Below are 23,890 nucleotides of genomic sequence, written 5' to 3' on the forward strand. Positions count from 1 at the left end.
GTGCCTCCCCGCTGTCCCCTGAGCTTGTGGGACTGGCCGATGTCTGCCCGGCACGAGGGGCGCTCTGCTTCAGGGCACCCCACGCGCCGGGCGGCAGGCTGCGGACACCTGCGCGAAGCACAGGGCGTCCTCCGGAGGGCACTCCGCGCTGCAGGCTGCCGCCCGCAAGCCGTGCGCGCCCGGGGGGAGTTCCCCCCGGTGCGCAAGGCTTGCCGACACCTGCGCGAAGCACGGGGCGTCCTCTGAAGGGCGCCCCGTGCTCTGCGCTGCAGGATGCCGCGTGCAAGGCTTGCGGACACCTGCGCAAAGCACGGGGCGTCCTCCAGAGGGGGCCCCGTGCTCCGCGTTGCAGGCTGCCGCCCGCAAGCCTTGCGCTCCCGGGGGGAAATCCCCCGGGTGCGCAAGGCTTGCCGACACCTGCGCGAAGCATGGGGCGTCCTCCGGAGGGCGCCCATTGCTCCGCACTGCAGGCTGCCGCCCGCAAGCCTTGCGCTTCCGGGGGGAGATCCCCCGGGTGCGCAAGGCTTGCTGACACCTGCGCAAAGCACGGGGCGTCCTCCGGAGGGCGCCCATGGCTCCGCGCTGCAGGCTTGCGGATAGCTTCCTGGAGCCTGGAAAGCGAGAGGTGTCGGTGCACACCGACGCCTCTCGCTCTCCAGGCTTCAGCGAAAGCCTGCATTCGCCCCATAGGACGCACACACATTTCCCCTTCATTTTTGGAGGGGAAAAAGTGCGTCCTATAGGGCGAAAAATACGGTATTTTCTAGCATGGCTGTGCTCTTGTAGTGGAGTGGTAGGGCTGTGGGGAGAAAATGCACCTCATTTCTGACGGCTGCAAATGGTCAGGTAAGAAGACCTTATATTACAGCTCCCCTTTCTGCCTCTAGAATTTGGTAAAAACAGAGATGAAGTACCAGATGGGAATTATGCAAACGAGGCATGCTAATTTAGCACACCTTATTTGCATGATTAGCACAGCTGTTTTGCATAATATGCAAATTCTCATTCTGGCTTTAGGGGAGTTGGGATGTGACAGCCATATTCTCACAGCAGCAAGGAGGGGAGAGCAAGAGCAGGGAAAGAATTCTGATTAAAGAGTTGTTCTTGTTCGTGCTGCAGAGCTGGAGAAATAACAGGACTCAGTTGGCTGTGGTCAGTTACAAACATAGGATTATATGCAGTGTTAGATATACTCAAAGTAGACTCATTCATATTAGTGTACATGATTAACTTAGGTCCATTAATTTCAATAGATCTATTCTGAGTGGAATTCAACTGGATACAACTAGTGTCTTCCCAGTGTGACTGCTTGACAGTGCGGAAAGCATACTGCTAAGTAACAGTATTCATGTCATTTTCTCTCATGTTTTTTTTTTTCTTCAAACCATGTGATGAAAGGAGTAGGGACTATATAGCTATTTCAAAAAAGTTTCATTTAGAATTCAAGAGACTTCACAGCTTCTAAAATTCCAATAATGGAATAGATACAATCATATGCTAGAATACAGTGCAGATTTACAAGAATAACACAGAGCTGATTCATTTTTGTGCTTTAAAATTAGGCTAGGTATATATGCAGATTTAAACTATGTGAATTTAGTCCATAGCACAGACAGATGTCTGAAGTCTTGTTAATCCCAGTTCAGTTCTCTGTGAAGCTTGCGTCTCAATGAAACTGGGAAGTCAGTGAGTTTGTGCTCTTAATTTTTAGGGGTGGAGGTGGGGATCCCAGTGAGCCCTATGGCCACTTAGGTGATAAAAGACAGGTGACTAAAATTGTTTACTCAAGGACATTTCACAGATTATGCAGAGGTAAACCCAGGTTTACTGTTGAACATTGCCTAAAACAGCAGTGGGAAACGAATGGCCCTCCAGATGTCATTTGACTACAACTTACTATTCCTGATCAGTGGCTATGTGGGCTGGGGCTGATGAGAGCTGGAATCCAACAGCATCTAGAGATCCCCCCTCTAGTTTAGAGGGAGTGGCTGCCAGTCATGGCTGCCAGTCATGACTCCCTGATGAGTGTACCTGTATGATAGACATGTAGTTCCTACATTCACGTTTTATATCAAAACATGTTAGCTACATGCCCTAAAAATGTAGTGCGTGAAATAGTAAGATTTCCTGTCCCACTTCAAGAGAGTCTACTGAAATTTGGCTTACAAATTACATAATTGCAACTGAAATTATGTATAATTCTATATTCTGATTGTGAATGGTTTTTGTTTGTTCTGAAATTGCTGTTTTCTTTTGATTGTGTTAAATGTTATTTTGGACAAGTAAGCACTGATTTGCATGGGGCTTGTGCTCTGGGTCATTGTGCGCATATGTGAAATCGCTTGCAGTTGAAACACCCTGCTCTGCCCATTTAGTGACATTTTTTTATTACGTCTCCAGGTCACTTCAGGGTTTGGCGCTTTGCGTGATCACGTACAAACCAGTTGCACCTAAAACAGGTGTTGCCTGTATTTTGTTTTTATTGTGAGCTGCCTCCAGAGCCTTGTGGGGTAGAAGAGCAAGTTCTAAAAATTTTTTTACTGTAGTTTAGCAGTCTAATCTGAGGTAATCTCTAAAAATATTAACTAATCACCTGTTTTGAAAGGCGAGTTTGCATAACCTATATGTTAATTATTTCCTTTATAACCTACCTTTTGAGCTCAGAGCAGCATACATTGACCCTCCTCTTTTTTATCCTCACAAAAACCTGGATCTCCGCAGTCCTAGACAAGCACTCTAACCACTATGCTACACTGACTTCAATATATCCTGGTGGCTTTCAGAGAGTGGTTGCCAAATTTAATAGCATATATCTGTGGCTATAGCTTTTATGTATGTTTTGGTCAGAAAAATGGGAATAAACATCGCTGTACATTTTACATTTTTGCTTCCAAAAAGAGCCGTCTACTCACTGGGATTGTGCCTACTTCTGGCCACAGTGAGAATCCTTCTCTAACGAATTTCTTCCTCTAGAAGAAGAGAATCCCTAGGTACCCAGTCTGAACAGGGTAGGGTCCCAACTTTCTGAAATATTAATACACCAACTTGAATGTGCAAACTTAGGAACCAAGAAAAGACAGAGAAGGTGACAGAGACAGCCCTTTTTGTACCATTCAAAATCCCCTCCATCAATCAGTGAAAAGAGAGGACATGTTACTGAGTAGTTGCCTAAACTCTTCTACATCCACCAGGACAGAATTTTCCAGATAAAGCACAATTTCCATTTCTCCCCTTTGCCCACAAGGCAGTCAGGAACAGTTCAAGAGCAGCTGTATCCCCCTCTAGGAACAAAAAAAATTCAGTCTTTCAGGATATTCTGCATTACACCACTCAAATTGTGGGGTTTGTAGGTGACCCAGTGTAGTACAACCCCCCCAAACGTATTTGCATACACACACACAGGCTGGGAGCCTCAATGGTGCCCCTCTGGAGGCTTCATCCGGGGCAAAACACCTGGCTTAGCATGCCCCCCCCTCCCCGTAGCTACGACCCTGCGGAAGAGCCAAATGTAAATGTAAACAACAGCATTCAGTGTGGATAACTTTCTTGGAATGACAAATATGAGAAAGAAAAAAGGCAGAGATCAAAGCATGGCTATTAATTTTTCCAAGATTATGGGAATTAAAAAAGACTCCTAAGGGTCTGTTGCAAACTATTGCACAAGAGTTGTATTAGTTTCCTGAGTTAAGGCTATGACAGGAAAACCCAGGCATTGACAGACAATAAGATCCCTTGGAGCCCTTGCAAAATTGAGTTCAAAAATTACAAAAACAGTGGGGAGCAGATATCTAGCAATAAGTGAAGGCTTCAAGCAAAAATTGACCCAAACAGAACCCTACTTTTAGTTTTGGATTCCTGTTAAAGTTTTTGTTAAGCCATGGAGAGTTTTCCCTAAGTCAATAGAGGGGAAGGTCACTGTTGAACATAGTGGAATTTTCATTTTCCCACTATGGGTGGTCAGTGATAAAGTGCAGGGGAAATGCAAAAGGAGTCTTGTCTGCAACCTTTTAGCTTGGGGGTTCCTAGTGCTAATGGGTGCTAATGCATTTAATTTATCCCAGGAGGATGCTCAGTGCTTCCTGTATAGTTCTTTCCCCCTTCAGTACCCTAGGAAGTCAATCACTAGGTGTGCTGCAAAGCTTAATTAAATTGGAACTAGGCAGAGAGCAGGGTGTATATACATTCCATAGACCCCCACACCTACTGAATATAGAGTGGAATGCTTAGGTAGTCTGTGTTAACATGACTAGTCCTGTGCTAGATCACTTTTCTAGCTATATAGAGACGTTTGAACCAATAATCTTGGGAGACACTCAGAATGGAGGAATGTACTTACTTGACAACAATATTCAATCTACTTGTCTCTTCTCAAAAGGTGTGGTTGGCAAATATTTGAAAGATAGCTGCCATGTCCAAATTAATTGAGACATGCATTTTTTAAATGTATTTTTATTAAAGATTTTCTTGATTTACAAAGGTATGTGCAATGTCTCTCTCTCTCATATTTTTTTCCATGTAACACATTTAAAAAATAAATAAATTACAAATCTGTTTCATTTGTTGAGACATTAGGAAAAATAGGGGGAAAGGGGTGGAGTGGGGGGAAGATAGTGGGGTTGGAGTTGGGTGGTGATGTTTCTATTTTACTTAATATATGTGGGGTTTTGTGTCAGGAGACATGTATTTTTTGAGTTGGCAAATAAATCAGAGACTTTTGAAGTAAACTGTTTCCTCCTTACTGAATTTATAAAATAAATTAGCCATGAATAGTTACAAGGGTTCATCTTTGATTTGATACTATTTGTAATTATACCACTGATATTTTGTACATTTATTTTTTACATGTTTAAAATAAAAAAAGGACATGGGAAGCCACCCTAGTTTGGAGTTATAACATGGATAATGGCAGGTGATGGCTAGTTGACAATTTATAAATGTTTAGGGTAAAAGCTAGAGGTATCTTGTATGAGCATCGTGTACTTCTGCTCATGCAACAGAACTTCACCATCTCTTCCTACAGGGAACCAGGCAGACGGCCTTCTTGTCGGTAGCACCCTCCCGTCAGATGTCAAGGAAATAAAGAATTACACAACTTTTAGAAGACATCTGAAGGCAGCCCTGTATTGGGAACGTTTGACGTTTTATTATGTTTTTATATTCTGCTGGAAGGGGAACCCAGCCATATGAACAGGGCATTACTAATAAAATTACCACTGCTACTCCTACCCCACATTCCTCCAAATGCCACCTCTACCCCAACTCCACCCTGCCCTTGTATGGTTACTGTATATTGAATTTTACTTACTTACTGTTCCTTTAACTCAGAATGATTACACAATAAATTACTCTTTTTTAAAGAAGATACAATACTTTGAGTTATTCCATTTCCCCCCGTATTTAAACCTAAATTTTCCTAAAGCACTCCCACCCAGTTTGCACTCATCAACCAGACCCTATTCACTGCCTATGCCCTTTTGCCTCTGGAGTCTCTCGAGCTTGAGTTCTGCTGAAGTCTTTGCCTAGGTATAGCAACTTCTCTTACTTCAGTCACTCAGCAACCCCACTGACTCTTGCCTTCAGAGTTCTTTTGAAGGTTGCCTCTTAGAATGCAAGCAGATCTCGGCTTCTGCCAATGATTTCAGCTCTTGGGTTTGTCCCAGGTATCCCAGAACTTCTAAGCCTCAATGTCCTCTACCTGGCTGCATCTTCTTTTCAGCTGAAATCTTGAATCTTCTGTTGTCATCTTCTGCTGCTTCTCTTCCACTCTCAAGGCACACTATTGGCTGGAGACTTCCCATTTATGTCCAAACAGGGTCTCCCTCCCACCAGTCATTTCAAATTTGGGTGAAATTCACCTCCTTCATCATGCCACAACTCTGGTTCAGCGGGTTGAGACAGAATGTCCTCTTACTAAACCAGTTAGAACTTGCAAATTTTCAGTCCACAGTGTCTGTCTATAAAAACAGAAACCTCAGTCTCAGAGCTCTTATCTGCCACAAAGTAAAGTGGCAGTTAACTGAACATTGCAGCCACCTGCAGGCTCCCTCCGAGACTTTGTGTCACAGCTCACAGCAGTAAATCAAGATAGTTATAGCCGATTAACCCTCTACATTCAACAGTGTGAATTCCCTTATACATTCCTTTGACACAAAACATTACCTAAGAATAAAAAGTGATTTCTTCACATGGATTCTCCCCCGCTTTTTTTTACGCAAAGACTGTTTACTTATGAGTTCAAAGAAAGAATAGAATTGCCCGAGATTGAGAAGGTCGACATCTTTGAGTAGGTGGTTTAGCTGGGAAGTAGATTTCTGCCAGATTTGGTCTGATGAAGAAATATGAGAGCAACAATAAGGGGAGCTTCAGAAATGGCATTTACTTGCTCATTTTTATGAACTATATAGGGAAGCATGAAGATGGCTGAAACTGTATGCTAGGTGTGCATGTGTCTGTGTACTATTAGAAAAGTACAATGTTTGAAGTGGTACTGAATTGCTAAGAAGCAGTTGCATCACAAGTACTGTATCTATTGTGGGCTTGTGTCAGTGAAGCTTCTGGCTTCAGTTAGCAGAATAGGTGTGGGGCAACAGAAAATATATCATTGTTCCAATTGGAACAAAGCTGTTTGCATTTCTGAAGAAAGTGAAAGTTGTCATTTTGACTAAAGTAAAATTTTCACAAAAATACTTGAGATCGGGAAAGGAGCAAACCAGGAGTGGTCCAATACAAGCTCCTGAATATTTTTCTAGAAACAGGAAGTCAAAATATTGGCAAACTGAAAATCCAAATCACACATTTCAAATTTAAAAATTGGTCTCACACATCCTTGTTCATCTGAAGAGCTGCAGGCTCTCAATGGCTTAATTGTTCAAGAGGTGATCTTAGCTCATGACAGGAATGCAAGATGATGTTGCCTCCCCTCTACCAATATATGTTTGTGTTGTCTTAACACCTGCAAGTTCATTAGAATGGCACCCAGGTATTATGAAACATGGAAGTTTCATAGATTGTGTTTTAAGTTTTTGTTTATGCTGAACTTGTTGAAGCTAGGCTGATCTGTACGGTTGGTGAACAGGACATACTGGTAGTAGTTACATAGCTATGTCATTACAAATGATACAGGAATGGCACAACCTAACGGTTATGTATTAGAACTTTAAAGGGCTAGATAAAGGTAAAGGGACCCCTGACCATTAGGTCCAGTCGTGACCCGTGTCCTCAAAGGGCTAGGAGACCAGCTCAAATGCAGTACTGTATTGGATTATTTGTGTGTGGGGGGGAGTTGTTTCACAGCTTAATATCTGCTGGGAAGAACATACAAGGAGGCCAAAGCTTTAGTACAGTGCACATTTGCCATTTTGATTAAGAAACATGTGTTGAGGATGGTTTAAGAATGCTGTACTGCAGGTCCTCTGATTTTGCCTCTTTCATTTTTTTTGGCCCATCATTCCTCATACTTTATGGTTTATTATGTCTTGCCTACCAAACCCCAGGCTAGCACAGTAGTGCTAGATGTTATAGGACCCTGGAAAATATCAGACCACACTCCTGTGCTATTGCAGTTCCAAGAACATCTGCGTCTGATTTATTCAAATCTCTATAAGTTCAATACTTCCCTTTTGACCAAAGTTCATGAATAACAGCCACAAGCCTTTCAGTAATATTTTGTCATGAAAGACTGTAGGAAATACATGGACAGTAAAATACAGATGAACGAGGTTAAACAAGCAATAGCCAGTTTTAAAGCCCACAAATCTCCAGGATCTGATGGTCTCTGAAGTGATTGGTGTTTTTTTAAAAGATTCAAGAACAACATATTATACAAAATCCCTTATTCCTGGTTCTATTTGTGCATTATTGTAATTCCAGAACTACAGAAGGATTTGAATGATGTTCCTTCATAACTTCAGCTTTTTATTTAGAAACTTGACTGCAAAATATTTACTGCAATTAATGGCAACTCATCTCAATAATATTATTTCAGACCAGGCAAGATTTATAAAAGAGAGATAAATATCATATCCAATCAAGGAAAGTATAGATTGAATAATACATAGTAGATGTCCAGAACCCCCTTGTGTATTTTTGCTTTGGATACATAGAAAGCATTTGATTGTGTTGAATGGCTTTTCTTGTGTGAGTGTTTAGAAGTTTTGAATGGGTGCCCTTTTCTCTCAAGTCATTGCACTTTATACAGCCTTCTCTGTGGTGGTGCCTATGAATCACTTCAGCTCAGAACTATACAAAATCTCCACAATTACAAAGGAAGGTTGCTCTCTATCACCCTTGTTTGTTTGTTTTTAACCCTCAAACCATTATCTCAAAAAGTTGAACTTTAATTTTGTTACCAGGAAAGTTCAAGGAGATTAAAACCTGGAAGACCCCTCCCCCTCCTCAAAAAGCTATATAACTTGTTAGAAGAAAATTTTATGACAGGTCTTGTTGGCCTCAAATCTACAAAGGAGAAATCACTGAAAAGAATAAACAATCTGCAACGAAACACAAAGAACACTATAAACCAATCTACAGTAATGTAAGATATTCTTAAATTGTTCCAACAGTAGTATGGCGGTACCTCGGGTTACATACGCTTCAGGTTACAGACTCCGCTAACCCAGAAATAGTACCTCGGGTTAAGAACTTTGCTTCAGGATGAGAACAGAAATCGTGCAGCAGAGGCGCGGCAGCAGTGGGAGGCCCCATTAGCTAAAGTGATGCTTCAGGTTAATAACAGTTTCAGGTTAAGAACGGACCTCCAGAACAAATTAAGTACATAACCAGCAGTACCACTGTAGTAGTACCTGGATCGTCTTGTAAGGATGTTGTAAAGCAGGTCAGCGGACTGCTGGCGAGGATGTCAGATATGGTGACAATGTGCATCGGGGAAGCACTTTGGGATGGTGTTTTAGAGATTGAAACCAGTGCTTTTGGGTGGAGGGTGTACTCAAGGGTACACAGTACTGGCACCTTTCCTCCCTCAAATGTTAAAAGTGTGGCACTTACTGTCACAACTTCATACCAGCACCTTATATATTAGTTCTCGAAGCTACCAACATGAGTTTGACCAAACTGCAGGAGGCAGTGGAAGAAGGGAGTGCCTGGCTTGCTCTTGTCCATGGGGTCACGAAGAGGCGGACACGACTGAACAACAAATACACACACACACACATATAAGCGCACTGATTAAAACTATTAAGTATTGGGTGGTTAAGTATTGGGTGGTTTAAGTTTTAATTGATTAAATATGCATATGAATTAAGCATTTTAAAGAAGGCAACATGTAGCAGCAAGCACCATTTTGAAAGATGCCTTCCTTCTTGTATCGAGAAGAGAGTTGATGTCTCTCCTAAAGTGGTGACAGGCATCCATAGCTTTTCTCTGTTACTTGTGCTTAAACTATGTGGTATTTAATCAATTAAATATCCTCTTTTCAGTTAAAGTGGCCCATGTAATGAACAGAATCCTGCAAACCGTGTAGAAAGCTGAGCGTATTTTGTAGGTCCTGCAAATTGTGAACTAGAAAGCCACAGGATTTTTTGAGTCTAGACTTTGACAGGTCTGCTATATCACCTCTGAGTATTCTGCTGGCTATGACTTTTGCTATCTCTCCGGCATTGTGACTTGAAAATTGTAATGGGCGATAAGGATCAAGAAAATATTGGGTTTGTGCTGGATTCGAGCTAGCAGACAATTCTTTTTCTGTTGCCTTCTAGTTAAAATGAATTTTAGAATCTATGAAATTCAACTGTTACAACTTCCTTTCTAGATGCAATGATTTTTCACCATGGATGAGAAAACATTTAATTTTTTTTTTTTTTGAAAAAAGGGACTTTCCTTCACACCAGTGTAGCCACTAAGTACCAACAATCAACAGCTCTTTTGATTTCTGAAGAGCAACTAGATTATGCAATGTGTAACATTCCAGTCCCTTGTTCTGCTTTTGAATGATCCATGCTTTTTAAAAATTGCAGCAGATAGCTTTAGAGGAGTTTATTTTATCATTTTGTTGGGCCCTTTTGTGGGGGAGAAGTCTTCACATGACCATTCATTTCCCTTCTGACATTTACTTTCTAATCACAGAGTCTTAAATTACTCTTATACAATCTTTGTACAAGAGTTTCTGAGTAGCCCTGATGATTCAAGAAGTACAGTTGTAAAATAAAGTTTACTATAAAGACTATTTATTTAGGAAGACTGTTTATTTAGAAATACAATAATAAATAAGTCAGACTATTTATTTAGGAATTAATGTTATGTACATATGCAGATACATATAAATTAGGAGCCAGCAGTTCTAGATAACAGCAACTTTATTAGAGGTGAGAATGAGAATGAGTCAAATATTACTCATGAGTGAGAATGGTCAAATATTACTTGTTACATCTACCAGTCTTGGACTACCTTTGCAAAACAGCAAACATGAATTGCTTCCTATATGCTGCCTAAAGTTATGTGGCTTCTCCTTGTACACAATTATGTGTGAGAGACTGTTAAATTATAGCATAACACATTTGGAAAAGATCACATAAATGTGCAAGTAGTAGTTAAGACAGGTTTGTGTTCAGCTCCTACCTTGCTAATTGTTTTCTTGGGATTATTTGGATTCTGTAGAAAGCTTTTCCAAATCTCCTTTATTACTGAAGTCATTGTTGCCAGCAGGAATAAGATTAAAGGTGCTTAAGTCTGTAGAGTTGTTTCTAATTTGTATATGTCATTTCAGTGGCATTTTAACAGAATTTTGTCTTGCCTCTTTCCCCTCCCTACTTCCCCATGGTACTGTGCTCAAGTTAGGTCTGAGAAGCAAAGCTATTGGAAGAAATTTCATTTTGTTCCCTAATTATTATGCTGGCACTTGGGAGATAATTTTTCCCTTCATGCACTGCCAATTAATATGCAAATGAGCTGATAAATATTTATATCATGATTTAAATTATGCAGGGAGCGCTTTCAGTGTACTCTGCAAATGAATTGTTCATGGACTTCAAAGTGCTGGCTGCTGTGCTTAACGAGGGGAGATTTGCATAAGGCCCTAATCAGGCGCATACTGATTAAGCTTCATTATGGAAACTGCCAGCTGCAATCTTTGTTTCTATTTTATTAAAAAAAGGGGAACTTTTCATGCTTCAGTCGCCTTGACAATGTCAGACACAGCTAGTAGGAGAGACTAAAACTCTACAGAGCAACTGAAGTTTCTCTGTTCAGTTGAAGATTGCTATGGTGTAACTGAAGTTGTATTTCCTATCCCCACCCCTCCCTTTCTTCTGTTAAAAGTAGTAGTGTAGGTTTTTTATTTTAGAAATCCCCCCCCTTTCCTTGGACTATCTGAATCTGCAGAGGACTGCACAGCAATGCTGGACTGCAGCGACTACATTCTAGGTGGGTACCAGTTCAACTGACTGTTGCAAGCGTGTAATATGGAAATAGTGGTTGTTGGATTGACTATGCAGTGGCTTAATCGCATATGCAAGACTAAGGGAGGCATTTATTTGAAAGGCTGAGGACTACCAGCGATGTGGTGGCAAGTGCCTCCTCCGTTCTTCTTTTTTTTTTTTCTGTGTTCAGGAAGATCTTGTTCTTTATTTTTGGATAGAGTGGAGTTGCTCTTCAGTTTCAGTGTCGTTTAATGCAGAAGCTTCTGATATTTCAATCTTAAAAGCATTTGATTTTGGAAAGAAATAGGAACTTCATTTCATGTGTCTGTTTATGTAAAACTGCATGGGGTGAGAGTCTTCTGCCATAACTTCCTGGCCTGACCAGATCATTCTAAGTTGGGTATATTTGTGTGGGTGTAGGTGATATAAAGCCACACTGTTCAATGTTTAATAGGAAGCAAGCACTGCTGATACCACTGCTGATACCGTTTCAAGAAGTGATGCATATGGCTACTAGTGTTCTGGCAGTTGAAAAATATGCTTTTAAATTAAAGTATAGGCTTCATTCAAAAACATATTTTGCAAATATGTTTTTAAGGTTTTGCAAATTTTATCCTTTATCTTCAGGCCTTAGAATTATAAAAATCATAATCTAAGGATTTAGACTATGCTTACCTTAGAAATGTAAAATTTAATGTGATTTTTGCTTCAAGATACACTGCTTTTCCCTCCATATATGCCGTTTGTAACAATGCTGTATGGAGGAATCCTAGCAAATGACACCTTCATCTTAGTGTGAACAACAGTAGCTGAATTTAAAGGGTTTATCAGTTCTAAGAAATCCACCCTCCCCCTATATATTTTGAAATGCTGATAATTTTAGTGCTGACTGGCCCTGATATCTGTTAAAATGCTAGTAAGAATGAATCTAGATTCTAGAAACTCATCAGGATGTGACCTCAGCACTGCACCTGGTGCTTTCAATCTATGCTTCAGTTTGCTGTGTGTACTTTAGATTATGGCAGTGTTTTAGTGTCATTGTTACAAATTAAGCCTTATGCTGCTTGTGAAAGAAAGGAGGAGGAAATGGCAGTCTCTGTAAGAATTATAGAGAAAATTTATTTGAACATCCACTAGCCAAATTAACTTGTAGATAGTAGATTTTGCCTATTTCATCACTAATCCATTCCTTGTGTTTGTGTGTGTGTGTGGTGCAGATCATTGAAATTAATTTACTGGATCAGATCAAGTTCCAGCTAATCTAGTATTTTGTTCTTAGCAATTGTCAACCACATGTGTTTGGATGTTGACAAGCAGATCATCAGAGTAATAGCCTCTTCTGCTGCTTGTCCCTAGCACATGACATTCACAGGTATACTGCCCCTGTCATGGAGGTTCAGTTTCACTGTTGTGACTAATAGCAATTCATGAGTCTGTCTTCCATGAATTTGCAGAGTTCCTCTTCATATCATCTTAAACTAAAGGTTGCCATTATATCTTGTGGTAGTGAAAAACTCTTGACAGGCTGACATATTGCACGCTGGCTGGGACCGATGGGATCTGTAATCCAAAACATCTGGATGGCAACCAGGTTGGGAAGGCTGTCCTAGGCAATGGGATGAAATGTTTATCTTGTTTTGAAGCATGATTAGCATATTTAACAATACCCTCTTTAATGATACAACAAAAGATGCATTAAATTTATTTTGCTTCCAAATATGAACCCGTGGAGTATAACCCTTCTATGGTCACAACAGGGATAGCTCAAGTAAATAAATCAGACTTTTAATCTCATGGTTCTGGGTTCGAGTCCCACATTGGCAAAAGATTCCTGCATTGGAGGAGGTTGGACTAGATGACCCTCATGGTCCCTTCCAGCTCTACAATTCTATGAACTTCTGACTATCCCTTACATATATCCAACATCTTTTAACTTACAAAGGCTCCAGTATAGCCTTGTGAAACCAGCTCATTATTGCTGCTGCTTTTAAACATAGTATACTGTTGTTATGTACCAATGCTTATTATGTACAAATTCTTAGCAGACAGATATGGAAGAAAACATTTTTGAAAGATGCCAAATGGACTCTAAAAAGAAATTGTACTGTGCTCTGTGGCACTGCGGAGGTTTTTAGCCTTCATATTTATAATGCAAGTATTTTCAATAAGAGTTGATGGCACATATGTACTCAATTTTTTAAAAAACAACTATTGATTACTTCATTACTCTTCAAGGTTGTAATCATCAAGAAGCTGATATTGTATAGGAAATGGAATTAATTAGCTTCAAATTAACCTTGCTCTCCTGTTGGAGAATGCTGTATACTGGGGAATATCCAGGGATTTGACTCCCTGTTATGCAAATAACTGCATGCATGATGCAACAGGAAAAGATTCTGCATTGTTGGTGGAGCAGTAGCTGCTGAAGTAATCTTTCCTACCTGCCTACTATTTCTGAGGCTTGACTGGTACAAATGTTTTTAAGAAATAGGATATGACAAATGGATTTCTTTTGCGGCACTTCTTAATAATACTTTCACATCTATACTGTTACCCTAACCTCTGGCATATGTTTTAACTCTAGCATCAGCTAAATTGTACAGAATGCAATAATGTATTCTTCACTGTCAAATTCCATTGTTAAATGCTTAAACATCAGTGATTTAGTTTCAACAGGTGAAATCTGACAATCGTAAATGTTGAAGGGGGTTCTTTCTGCTATTGCTAATTATGAGCAGAGCTGGGGAAATCCTAGATTGCTTGTTACATGGGGGAATATCTAAAAATTTGAAATACTTTCTTGCCTGGATTATGGCTATGGTGTGTTTAGGAAAGACAACAAATTATTTTGACTATATTAATTTAGTCAGGTTTCTGGTGCTTAACTTTCTTTCCTCTTCTTTCGCTTTTCTCTTATAGTCCAGTCTTCTCTGGATCTGGTCGTTGCTCACAATTTTATTCTATTTTTTGGCATATTGGTTTGCTCATTCCCATGATCTGTTGCCATCTGCCACAATATATGTATTCATCTGTCTCACCACCTTTGTATTTTTGGATCTGCCAGCCTTGCTAGTGAATATTTGCTGTAGTTCTAATGTAATACCCCGTCTCCTTGTTTCTATTGATGGCTGTTCTTTTAGTATGGCAACTTAAATAGATTTTTTCTATAACTAGCTACTATTTAACTCTAGTTTCTTCACTAGCCTTTTAGAAAAGTCTGAGAGAATGTTCAAACCAGTTTAAGGTTGTGTGTTGTGAGATTTGTCATCCATTTTGATGTGAATAGTTAACTAGCGCACCAAAACTGGGAGCCATTACCTTTGTGAAAATTCATGATGTGAAAAAATCCACATAAACTGAGTCACAATCCAAGTGAGCATCCAAATACAGTGGTTATTCCTCTGCATTACTTTCAACAGGATGTGTATATCAGTATGATGGCATCTTTCACAACTGTGATGCCCTCTTTTTCATGCTTAACCCCACCCCCACCCCCAAATCACTCAGCAAGAGGTCAGGTGAACAATGGTTGTGAACAGGTACAGAAAATAGCTGCAAAAGAAAGGAAGGTAGTGCTTTTCATGAACCCCCCCCCCTTGAAAAGGTAACTTTTACAACAAAAATTGAATTTTACAATAATTAATTACAGTGTTCCAAGGGAGAAAATTAGTTGAACATTTTGTGTCCTATTTTTACAAAATATTCAACAAGAGTCCACATGGGTTGTAGTAATTAAAAACTTAGAGGCTTATCCCAGTTGGAGAAGACCAAGAGTGGGTGGTATTCTGTAATGAGAATAAATCTGTTGGCATCAGCAATGGCTTTTTTTCAGTACCATACTAACAAGCATCAGTTTAGTTGCAAAAGGAGTTTGATACGACTATAACCAAAAGCACTGTGAATGATAGGACTAGGACCTGTCAAAATTGTTCTCAGTGGTTTAGATTATTTTTGCCGTTTATTATCAGCAGCCTTTCATCCCCCAGCCCCCATTTTTAAATCCTGTTTCAGAAGTCTTAACAGATAAGTTGCGTCTCTCCTTTTGCCAGAACTACGTCTTGTAAAGAGTTTATTGCTATTACATTGCCTTTGTATTGCCATTGCACAATGACATCACCATGCTGTTCCTGGTCTGATACAATGAATTATATATACCCTGAACACCATCATGCACCATCATATTCAGTTTAGCATAGTGATGTAATCACATAGTGGTAGCATGGAAGTCTCATGGCAACATGCCTGTGTACTGTTCAGAAAAGGATCTAGCAGCACCACTGAAAACACCTAAAGGGTGGGTGAGGAGAGGTAGATCAGAGGTCTAAGCAGAACTTTGGGAAATTGTATAAGAATTCAGACAAAAATTACTATAATAATCCAAATGAAATTTTAATACAATCCTTCAGGCTTGGACACTATTTTTTCTAAATGTAGCAAACATAATTGGTCTGTTTTTATGAAGCACCTCAAGTACGCCTTTTTCAATTAGCTTTTTGACTATATCCAATATATAGTATTTTACAGTGATTACTGTGTCCTAATTTCCTTTTGATATTTCAGGGTCCATACCCATCAGTTGAGTTTGGTCAGTTTATAGTGCCCCCTGTTCACCAATATAAAATGTCCTGTTTTGTGCTGTAAAGAGGACGGTGTGAGTAGGATTTTTAAAACCATATTTTCTGTTGCTTCTAATGCAGACTCAAGAATGAACACTCCGTCAGAAACCAGTAAACCTGTAAAAATGGAGAGTGGTGATGGGGACACAGGTAAGAATAAAATAATGGTGTGATTTCCTAATGAATTCATGGATTTGGAAGGGACAATTTTATTCTGGTCTGATTTTATAATACATTGAAGAATGGTATGTTACAGTAAAATCCTAACCGTGTATATTCAGAAATAAGTCCTATTGAATTCACTGGGTCTTACTCCCGGGTAAGTTGGGTTAGGGTTTCAGCCTTAGCAGTGTTTTCTAAGTATATGAAACAGCACTTACTTCTTAGTTCTTTAGTCAGTGTTTGTTTTGTATGGGACCTATACATTGGTACTGTGTAAATGTGGACTAGTAATTATCATAGATATTGTGTCCTGGAGCCTCCAAGCAAAGAGCTGGCCTTGGCAGATCCCCTTTTCATATTCTTTCTTATCAAATCCCCATCTCTGAATTTTCTTCTTGCTCTAGAGAGACTGTTCTATCTAGGAATCAGTCAGCATTCTGTGACACTGGTTAGCCACTTCCTGGCACTTTTGTGTTGCTGATAGGGATGAAAACACCACTATCTGTGGAGTAGAAGCTGGGTACAAGGAGCTACTGATCTGCTGTGACTTAAGGGCTAGATATTCCCAGTATCTTTTTTTCTAGTACAGCTACCAGGTACTCATACTGGTGTATCTGTGTTAGAGCTCCTGATGTTTTATTTTCCTTATGGCTTCTTAATTGGCCCTTTCTTCAATATTGTAGTTGTCACAGCTCATTCATTAAGCAGGATACCTTCGTCTTCTTCCCTGGGGATCATGTAACCTTCTAAATATGAATAAATATACCCTGCCTCTTGACCCTAAATGAATTCAAGATGGTGATATGAAAATTCTGTGGCTGCTTATGACCTTAACCTGTCACAGAAGTGTTTTTGCCAGTGATAGCAGTGCATCCCAAAAATGTTTGTTGAAGACATTGGTGTCCTTTGAAATAGAAAATGATTAGCTTTTACAGAAACTGACCCAGTATTGAGGTGTTGTGATATGGGTTCATAAAGGGTAATATCTACTTTCTGCAATTTCCATACATTTGGATGGGGCCCTAATTTTGTGTGCACATCTGTTACCATCGTTGAGTTTGCAGAGCCATCTGTTCTTGTATGTCCTCTCCATGCTTCCAGTTCTTTCTCACATTGTAACTGTGTCCCCTATTTCCGTTGAGCATACGGCATACCATTTTTCTCTGGATGACAGCCACTTTCTCATTTCATAGTAATTCCATTCCAATGTGGTTTTTGCATTTTTAATCTTTTTGTACCAATACAGGCTAAATAAGAAAGATATTTTATTTTTATTTCATTAAATTTATGCACCACTTGAATGTAAAAAAAACCTGAAAGCAGTTTACAAGAAGATATAAGTATTAGTTAATCTCTTTATGATACATTTGGAAGCAGGCTTTACAGGTAGTTGGTTCATTGAGAAAACATTATCCTTTTATAAATAAGTTTGCAGTAATTTTGTCTGTAGTTAACAACTGTGGTACTCCTTCATCCGTTATCATAAACATTATTTTTCAATATTCACATCGTGAATAAAATGAACAAGAAGCCATGATTCCAGGAAAGCAGGCTCCCACCTCATGCTAACCTGTTTACTCACAAATATGTCTCACAATATTCTGTTGGACTTTCTTCCTGTGTGTTAGGATTACAATTTAAACATATTTATGATGAGGTCATTGGTGTTGCAGAAATACTTTTAACTGCAAGAGTGATTGAATTGGGAAATAAATGTTGGTTGTTTGGGACTGATTTCCTGAAATGCACCACCACCACCACCACCACCACTGGTTAGGAGAAAATTTGTTGAACATTTTCCTGGAATGATTTTAATTCAAGCAAATTGTAGTTTTGAATTCAATCTACTAATGCTCTCCTGGTTTGGTTTGAGTTTCTTTAAGTATATGCTTAAGGCAAACAAATGTACATTGATTTTTCTGCTTTTGTTATCTTGGAAATATTTTGAGATTGGTTTGAGATTACAGTTTGAACCTTCCCACTGGCCAAGTTAGCAATTTTATAAATATTGTGGAGAAAAGCCTTTTAAAGTATTACAAATTCAGCTGCTCCTGAATCAATTGTCAACAATCACAAATGGCGTTCACTTTGCATTTGTGACAACTTTTTACATTCATTGAGAATGACATAGAAGATGCATACCTAGACATGACCAGCCCTAAATGTGAACTACATGAATATTTACAATCTAATTCTAGAGTTATTTTAGTGTACTCGCTATAGGGGGTTCTTTTAGGGAAGAACTACGTGTCATAAGTGTCATGAGGCTGCTGTGCCTCCACCCCCCATAAGATATAGTACAACATATGCCTTGCCCTCTTGTCATTACGTTGTGTGTGATCTTTGTACGGATGTTAACTAACAATGTGGAGTAGGAACAGAAAAATGCAGAGCAATAACCTCAGAAAAGGGAGGTTGTTGTACTTGTTATGCAAGGTAGGAGGGAGGATTCAACCTGGCACTGCTGTTTTGGCAGCAGCCAATTTCTCCCTTAGTGTAGCTGCCTCTGCTCTGTTATAGTTTATATATTACTTCTGAAGCATTCAGTTCAGGGATGAGGAGGGGGGCCCTTCAGTTAGAGGATTGCTTTCTGTTGTAGGCAGCTTTCTAGGGGCTACACGCCACTGGTGGACAGAGCTAGAGGCAAAAGTGAGAAGTGCCCAGATACCACTGTTACCTTTTTTGCTATGTCCTTTAGGCTATGTCTAAGCCTTACAAAGTTGGAGGTTTGCACATAAACACAGACATTTTCCATCCAGGCATGCAAAGCTCACTATCGTAGATCAAGGTCACATTCCAGACAACTTGAAAGTACTTGAGGATAGTGCAAAGTAAGGATTGGGCGGGGTCATGGCATAAGAAATGTCCCAAGGGCCAGGTAGAGCCTGAGGGACAATATTTGGGCCCTGGGTCTGAAGTTCCCTGTCAGATATAGAAGCTGGAAGAGCTGGGTTTGGCTGCTGGAATCCCCCACCCCTAGTTTAGTGTAATGTAAGGCAACCTGATTGGTCAGCAGATTATTCAGCTCTGAGAAATATATTTTCTCCTCCCTTCAGTCCTTGAAAGTATCGCCACCATTAATGTTACTTGTTGAGTTGAATTGTGACTGATTCATAACTTTCTACCTGGGCTCAAATAGACTGGGCTAGTAAGAGTTAAGCTGCAAAAGGAGAGGGGGAAGAAAAGGTGGAAACATTGCTAAGTCTTTCCTTGAAATTAGCTGTAGAAGTATTATGGGACTAGGAAATGTTATTTCCCCTCTTTCCCTTACCTGTTTACCTGTTATTGTCCTAACTGGTACGAACACGGCTGGAAAGTTACACAATTGTTATGCATCCTTCTTTGATTTAAAGTGCCAATTGAAGTGTGAACATAGACACAATCTCTAGGACCAGTAGCAATGCCCTGATTATAAAACTCCCTCCTTTCTCATATAAGGTTCGTGCAAACTTTGTTGAGGATTTTGCACCAGCTGAAGACTCAATTCTTCACCAGATCGTTGTTCATTCTATCTATATGTATTTTGCACTGATTTTAATGTAATCAATACTGGGGTGGCTTTGGCAATAAAGAACTGGTAATAGCCTATTTTATTTATTTAAAATATTTATCTGGTAGTATTATGCAGATTGAATTCTGCCCATGGGCCTTCAGTTACTAATCCCTAGTTCAGTGGGGAAGCGAGAAGGTATACACAGGGCTTTTTTTCAGCCCAAACTGACCGGAAATCAGTTCCGGCACCTCTCAGGTGGGCACCATTGTCATTATAAGAGAACAAGGGAGGCGTTCATGGTGAGTCGCTCTTTTTCTAGAGAAATAACACTGGGTATACTGTAATGTTGCTTTTACAGCTGTGTGCTTTGTAGGAGAGATTTCAGCCAGTTTTCTAGAGCTGTTTGATATTATTTATCAAGGTTGTAAGAGCCAAGATGATTCAATAAATTGTAGTTATCTTCTGGTGGCTGTGATGGAAGATTGGCATTATGTCAATTTAACTGCCTTTTAGGTTGCATCCACATGATTATGATTGCTGCTAGGAAAGCCTGGGGCTGTATTCAACTAAATCATTGCACTAGCAATGCTTCTAGCATAACCAGAAACCCCCTCCTCCACCTGCCCCTTCCCCAGATCTTCTCTGAAGAGTGAGGCGAACCCCCAAAATGGGGTGTGTGGGAGGAAATGGTAGTTAATTCTGTCAGGTAAGCAGCAATGTCCTAATTTAAATACAACCCCAAGTAGGTTATTCTTTTTATCTCCTAAAAGCAGCAGTCATCAATGGAGCAGGAACCCCCACATCATTGGTCAACCACCACACACATGGTTTCTAAGTAGCAGTCTCAGAGCATGTGGGATTGCAGAGGGGAAGAAACTTTTTAGAACGTTGTGCAACACAAAGTTAGGTGAAAAGCTGTGGCTTAATACTTATTACTGGTCCTCCAGCTAGATCCAGTTCCCTGCCTCTTCTTTAGTAGGTCAAATGATAGAATTAAAATTCTATACCAGTGACTGATACATTAAACTTCTAGGGTGATACCCTTAGCCCATTGTTTTCAGTAAGTTTACTCTGTGTATGACTTGGTTGGCTATTACCCCAGTCTTTGTTTCCATAGAATAATTCCACAGAGTTGTACTTTCTAAATCGGCGTAATTTAAAAACTGATTATTTAGCACATTAATACCAATGATCACTAGTATGTCCTAATTCTTGAAATCGTTGCAGTTTTTTATAGGCTCTGGCCAAATGTTCCTAAGGGAAATTCCCTGCTCGTTGCTCCGATATATTGCCATATATTTGGAATGTTGAAGTGGACCTGCAACAAAATTTGTTGCATTGCTGTCTGCAGCTATTCAGCATTCTAGTTATGCCTCTTTCCAGGATACTCTGTTGTATCCCACCAACCACCCAATTTTCTGTTCTCCGAACATTCGGCCAGTATCCTGTGCAGTATCCTGAGCATTTTCAGAACTCATTGCACTGTCTTAGGGGGCAGGGGAATTTGAGCTCTCCCAAGTCTGTAAGTCGCCTTATGCATAGATGCATGAGGTACAACACTCCGACAATTGAGATCACTATTATAATACATTATTACAATCAGATTTTTAATTTTTAAAAATGTTATTAGTATCCTGAGTTTAAGGCATAGCAACTTACATAATATTGACACTTCCTTTATCAAAACAAGCACAGTATGAAGCCGAATACCGTATTTTTCGCCCTATAGGACGCACTTTTCTCCCTCCAAAAATGAAGGGGAAATGTGTGTGCGTCCTATGGGGCGAATGCAGGCTTTCGCTGAAGCCTGGAGAGCGAGAGGGGTCGGTGCGCACCAACCCCTCTCGCTCTCCAGGCTTCAGGAGAGCCCCAGCGCCAGCCCCACAAGGTCGGGGGACAGAGGGAGGCGGAACGCCGCCATCCCGCTGTCTCCCGAAGTGGTTTGGAGGCTGACGGTGGGGAGATCCCGCTGCCTGCCCTGCAAGCTCCGGGGACAGCTGGGAGGTGCAGCGCGTCTTCCCACTGTCCCCGGACCTGGTCTGAAGGCAGGCGGCAGGGAGAAGAGCGCTTCTCCCCGCTGCCTGCCCCGCAAGCTCCGGGGACAGCTGGGAGGCGCAGCGCGTCTTCCCGCTGTCCCCGGACCTGGTCTGAAGGCAGGCGGCAGGGAGAAGAGCGCTTCTCCCCGCTGCCTGCCCCGCAAGCTCCGGGGACAGCGGGGAGGCGCAGCGCGTCTTCCTGCTGTCCCCGGACCTGATCTGAAGGCGGGCGGCGGGGAGAAGAGCACTTCTCCCCGCTGCCTGCCCCGCAAGCTCCGGGGACAGTGGGGAGGCGCAGCGCGTCTTCCTGCTGTCCCCGGACCTGATCTGAAGGCGGGCGGCGGGGAGAAGAGTGCTTCTCCCCACTGCCGGCCCCACAAGCGCCTGGGGGGGAAATAAAATTTGTTTTCTTTATTTCCCCCCCAAAAAACTTGGTGCGTCCTATGGGCCGGTACGTCCTATGGGGCGAAAAATACGGTAATTCAGTGACCAGGGTTTTTTTAAAATAAACATACCTGGATGTGGACAAAGTGCATGGATTGGTCAGCACAACCGCTTGCGCTCTGGACCTTTGCCCCTCTTGGCTGATAAAAACTAGCAGGGAGGGGACAGCTCGCTGGGCCAGGGAGGTGATTCTTGCCTCCCTTCAAGAGGGTGTGGTCCCTGTTGACCTGAGGGAGACAGTGGTAAAACCACTTCTCCAGAAACCCTCCCTGGATTCAGAAATTACTGGTAATTACTGGCCAGTTGCCACTACCCCTTCTTGGGCAAGGTTCTTGATCAGGTAGTCATAGATCATGTCTAGGCACTCTTGGAGGAAACTGATTTTCTAGCTCCATTTTAATTGGGGTTTCTGCCCAGTTTCAACACAGAAACAGCTTTGGTTGCCCTGTATAATGACCTATGTCAGGAGAGAGACAGGGAAATATGTCCTTGTTAATTCTTCTGAACCTCTCAGTGGCTTTAATAACATCAACCATGGCATCCTTCTGGAGCAGCTCTCTGAGTTTGGGGTGAATGGCACCACCACTTCGTGGTCCTACTAGAATGGTGTTTCCAGGTAGTCCTTGGGGAGTGCCCTTTGGCCCTGTAGAGCCTTCAGTGCAGGATTCTCCAGGTTTCGATTTTATTCCCCATGCTGTTTAACATCTACACAACTGGGGTCATCAGAGTTTTGGAGTTCATTGTCAGCAATATGCTGATGACACACAGCTGTACTTCTTTACAGGTGTGGCAGTGGATGTACTGGACCATTGTATTGCCTCAGTAATGGAGTGGATGAGAGCCAATAAACTGAAACTCTACCCGGATTAGACTAAGGCACTGTTAGTGGGCAATTGCATAGACTTGATGGGTGGGAGGTGACCTGCTCTTGTATACATCTGGATCCATTGTGTCACTTGAGGCTCAGGTGACCTTGGTGGCACAGAGTGCCTTCTATCCACTTTGGCTGGTGGCTCAGCTGTGCCCCTTTCTGGACAGGGATAGCCTAACTTCTGTCTCTAGTAACCTCTAGAATTGGAATAACAGTATTGGAACAAAACCCACCCTCCTCTTCTTTCTGAAGGCATGAGGTCGGATTACACCAGAGTTTACATATTGTCATAGTCCATATCATTTATGTAGTGACAACATTCAATACTATTTTTGCTTCCATGCTGTCTCCGTCTTACATTGTTAGACATAAGCCAACCTTTTAGCTTTTCCCTGTCACATTTTGGATGACCCAGCATCATATTGAACTTAAGCTCAGCATTACTAAATTCTTAATCTCTTTCCATTCCTCTTATCCTTTTCTCCCTTAACCCCAGTGGTATTTTTTATTCATGTTCTTTTCAAGCCCGTAATTTGGGTGGCCATGTTAGATTTTGTTTTATCCTTTTCTTCCAATATTTACTCTCATGCTAAACTTGTCATTTTCATCTTTATAACATTTCTAAATCTTTCTAATATAGCCTTAGCCCCCTTTCTCCCCTGCTCCCACCATAACACGTGTCTTGATTCTACTTGATTCTACATGTCTTGTGGGTACTGCCAGTTGATTGTTGAGCCCAGGGGGGCGATAAGGTGAAAAGGTGGTGACTTAGGTTTATTGGCCCTGAACTACTGCTCTTGCTGACACGTAGATAAATCGGCAACAAAGGTGTGAATGAATCTACAGATTTTTCAGACTTGACTTTTGAGGAGAATTTTAATAGAATATGTCTTTCT

General features: G+C 41.0%; 1 protein-coding gene across 10 annotated transcripts in view; it reads left to right on the forward strand.

The window, feature by feature from the left end:
- Positions 1 to 23,890, forward strand: part of POU2F1 (POU class 2 homeobox 1) — a 97,755-nt gene that overhangs the window by 33,704 nt on the left and 40,161 nt on the right. For 4 of the 10 annotated variants that reach the window (XM_083611543.1, XM_083611550.1, XM_083611545.1 and 1 more), the window contains exon 2: positions 16,070 to 16,138. In XM_083611543.1, coding sequence (XP_083467669.1) covers positions 16,070 to 16,138 — 69 coding nt within the window. Of the gene's footprint in view, positions 1 to 10,038; positions 11,377 to 15,596; positions 15,667 to 15,717; positions 15,779 to 16,069; positions 16,139 to 23,890 lie in introns of those variants that run through there. The other 6 variants (XM_083611552.1, XM_083611547.1, XM_083611544.1 and 3 more) reach the window with 6 other exon arrangements.

This window comes from Podarcis filfolensis, assembly GCF_964270895.1.
Source record: "Podarcis filfolensis genome assembly, chromosome: 4".
Classification (NCBI taxonomy): Eukaryota; Metazoa; Chordata; class Lepidosauria; order Squamata; family Lacertidae; genus Podarcis; species Podarcis filfolensis.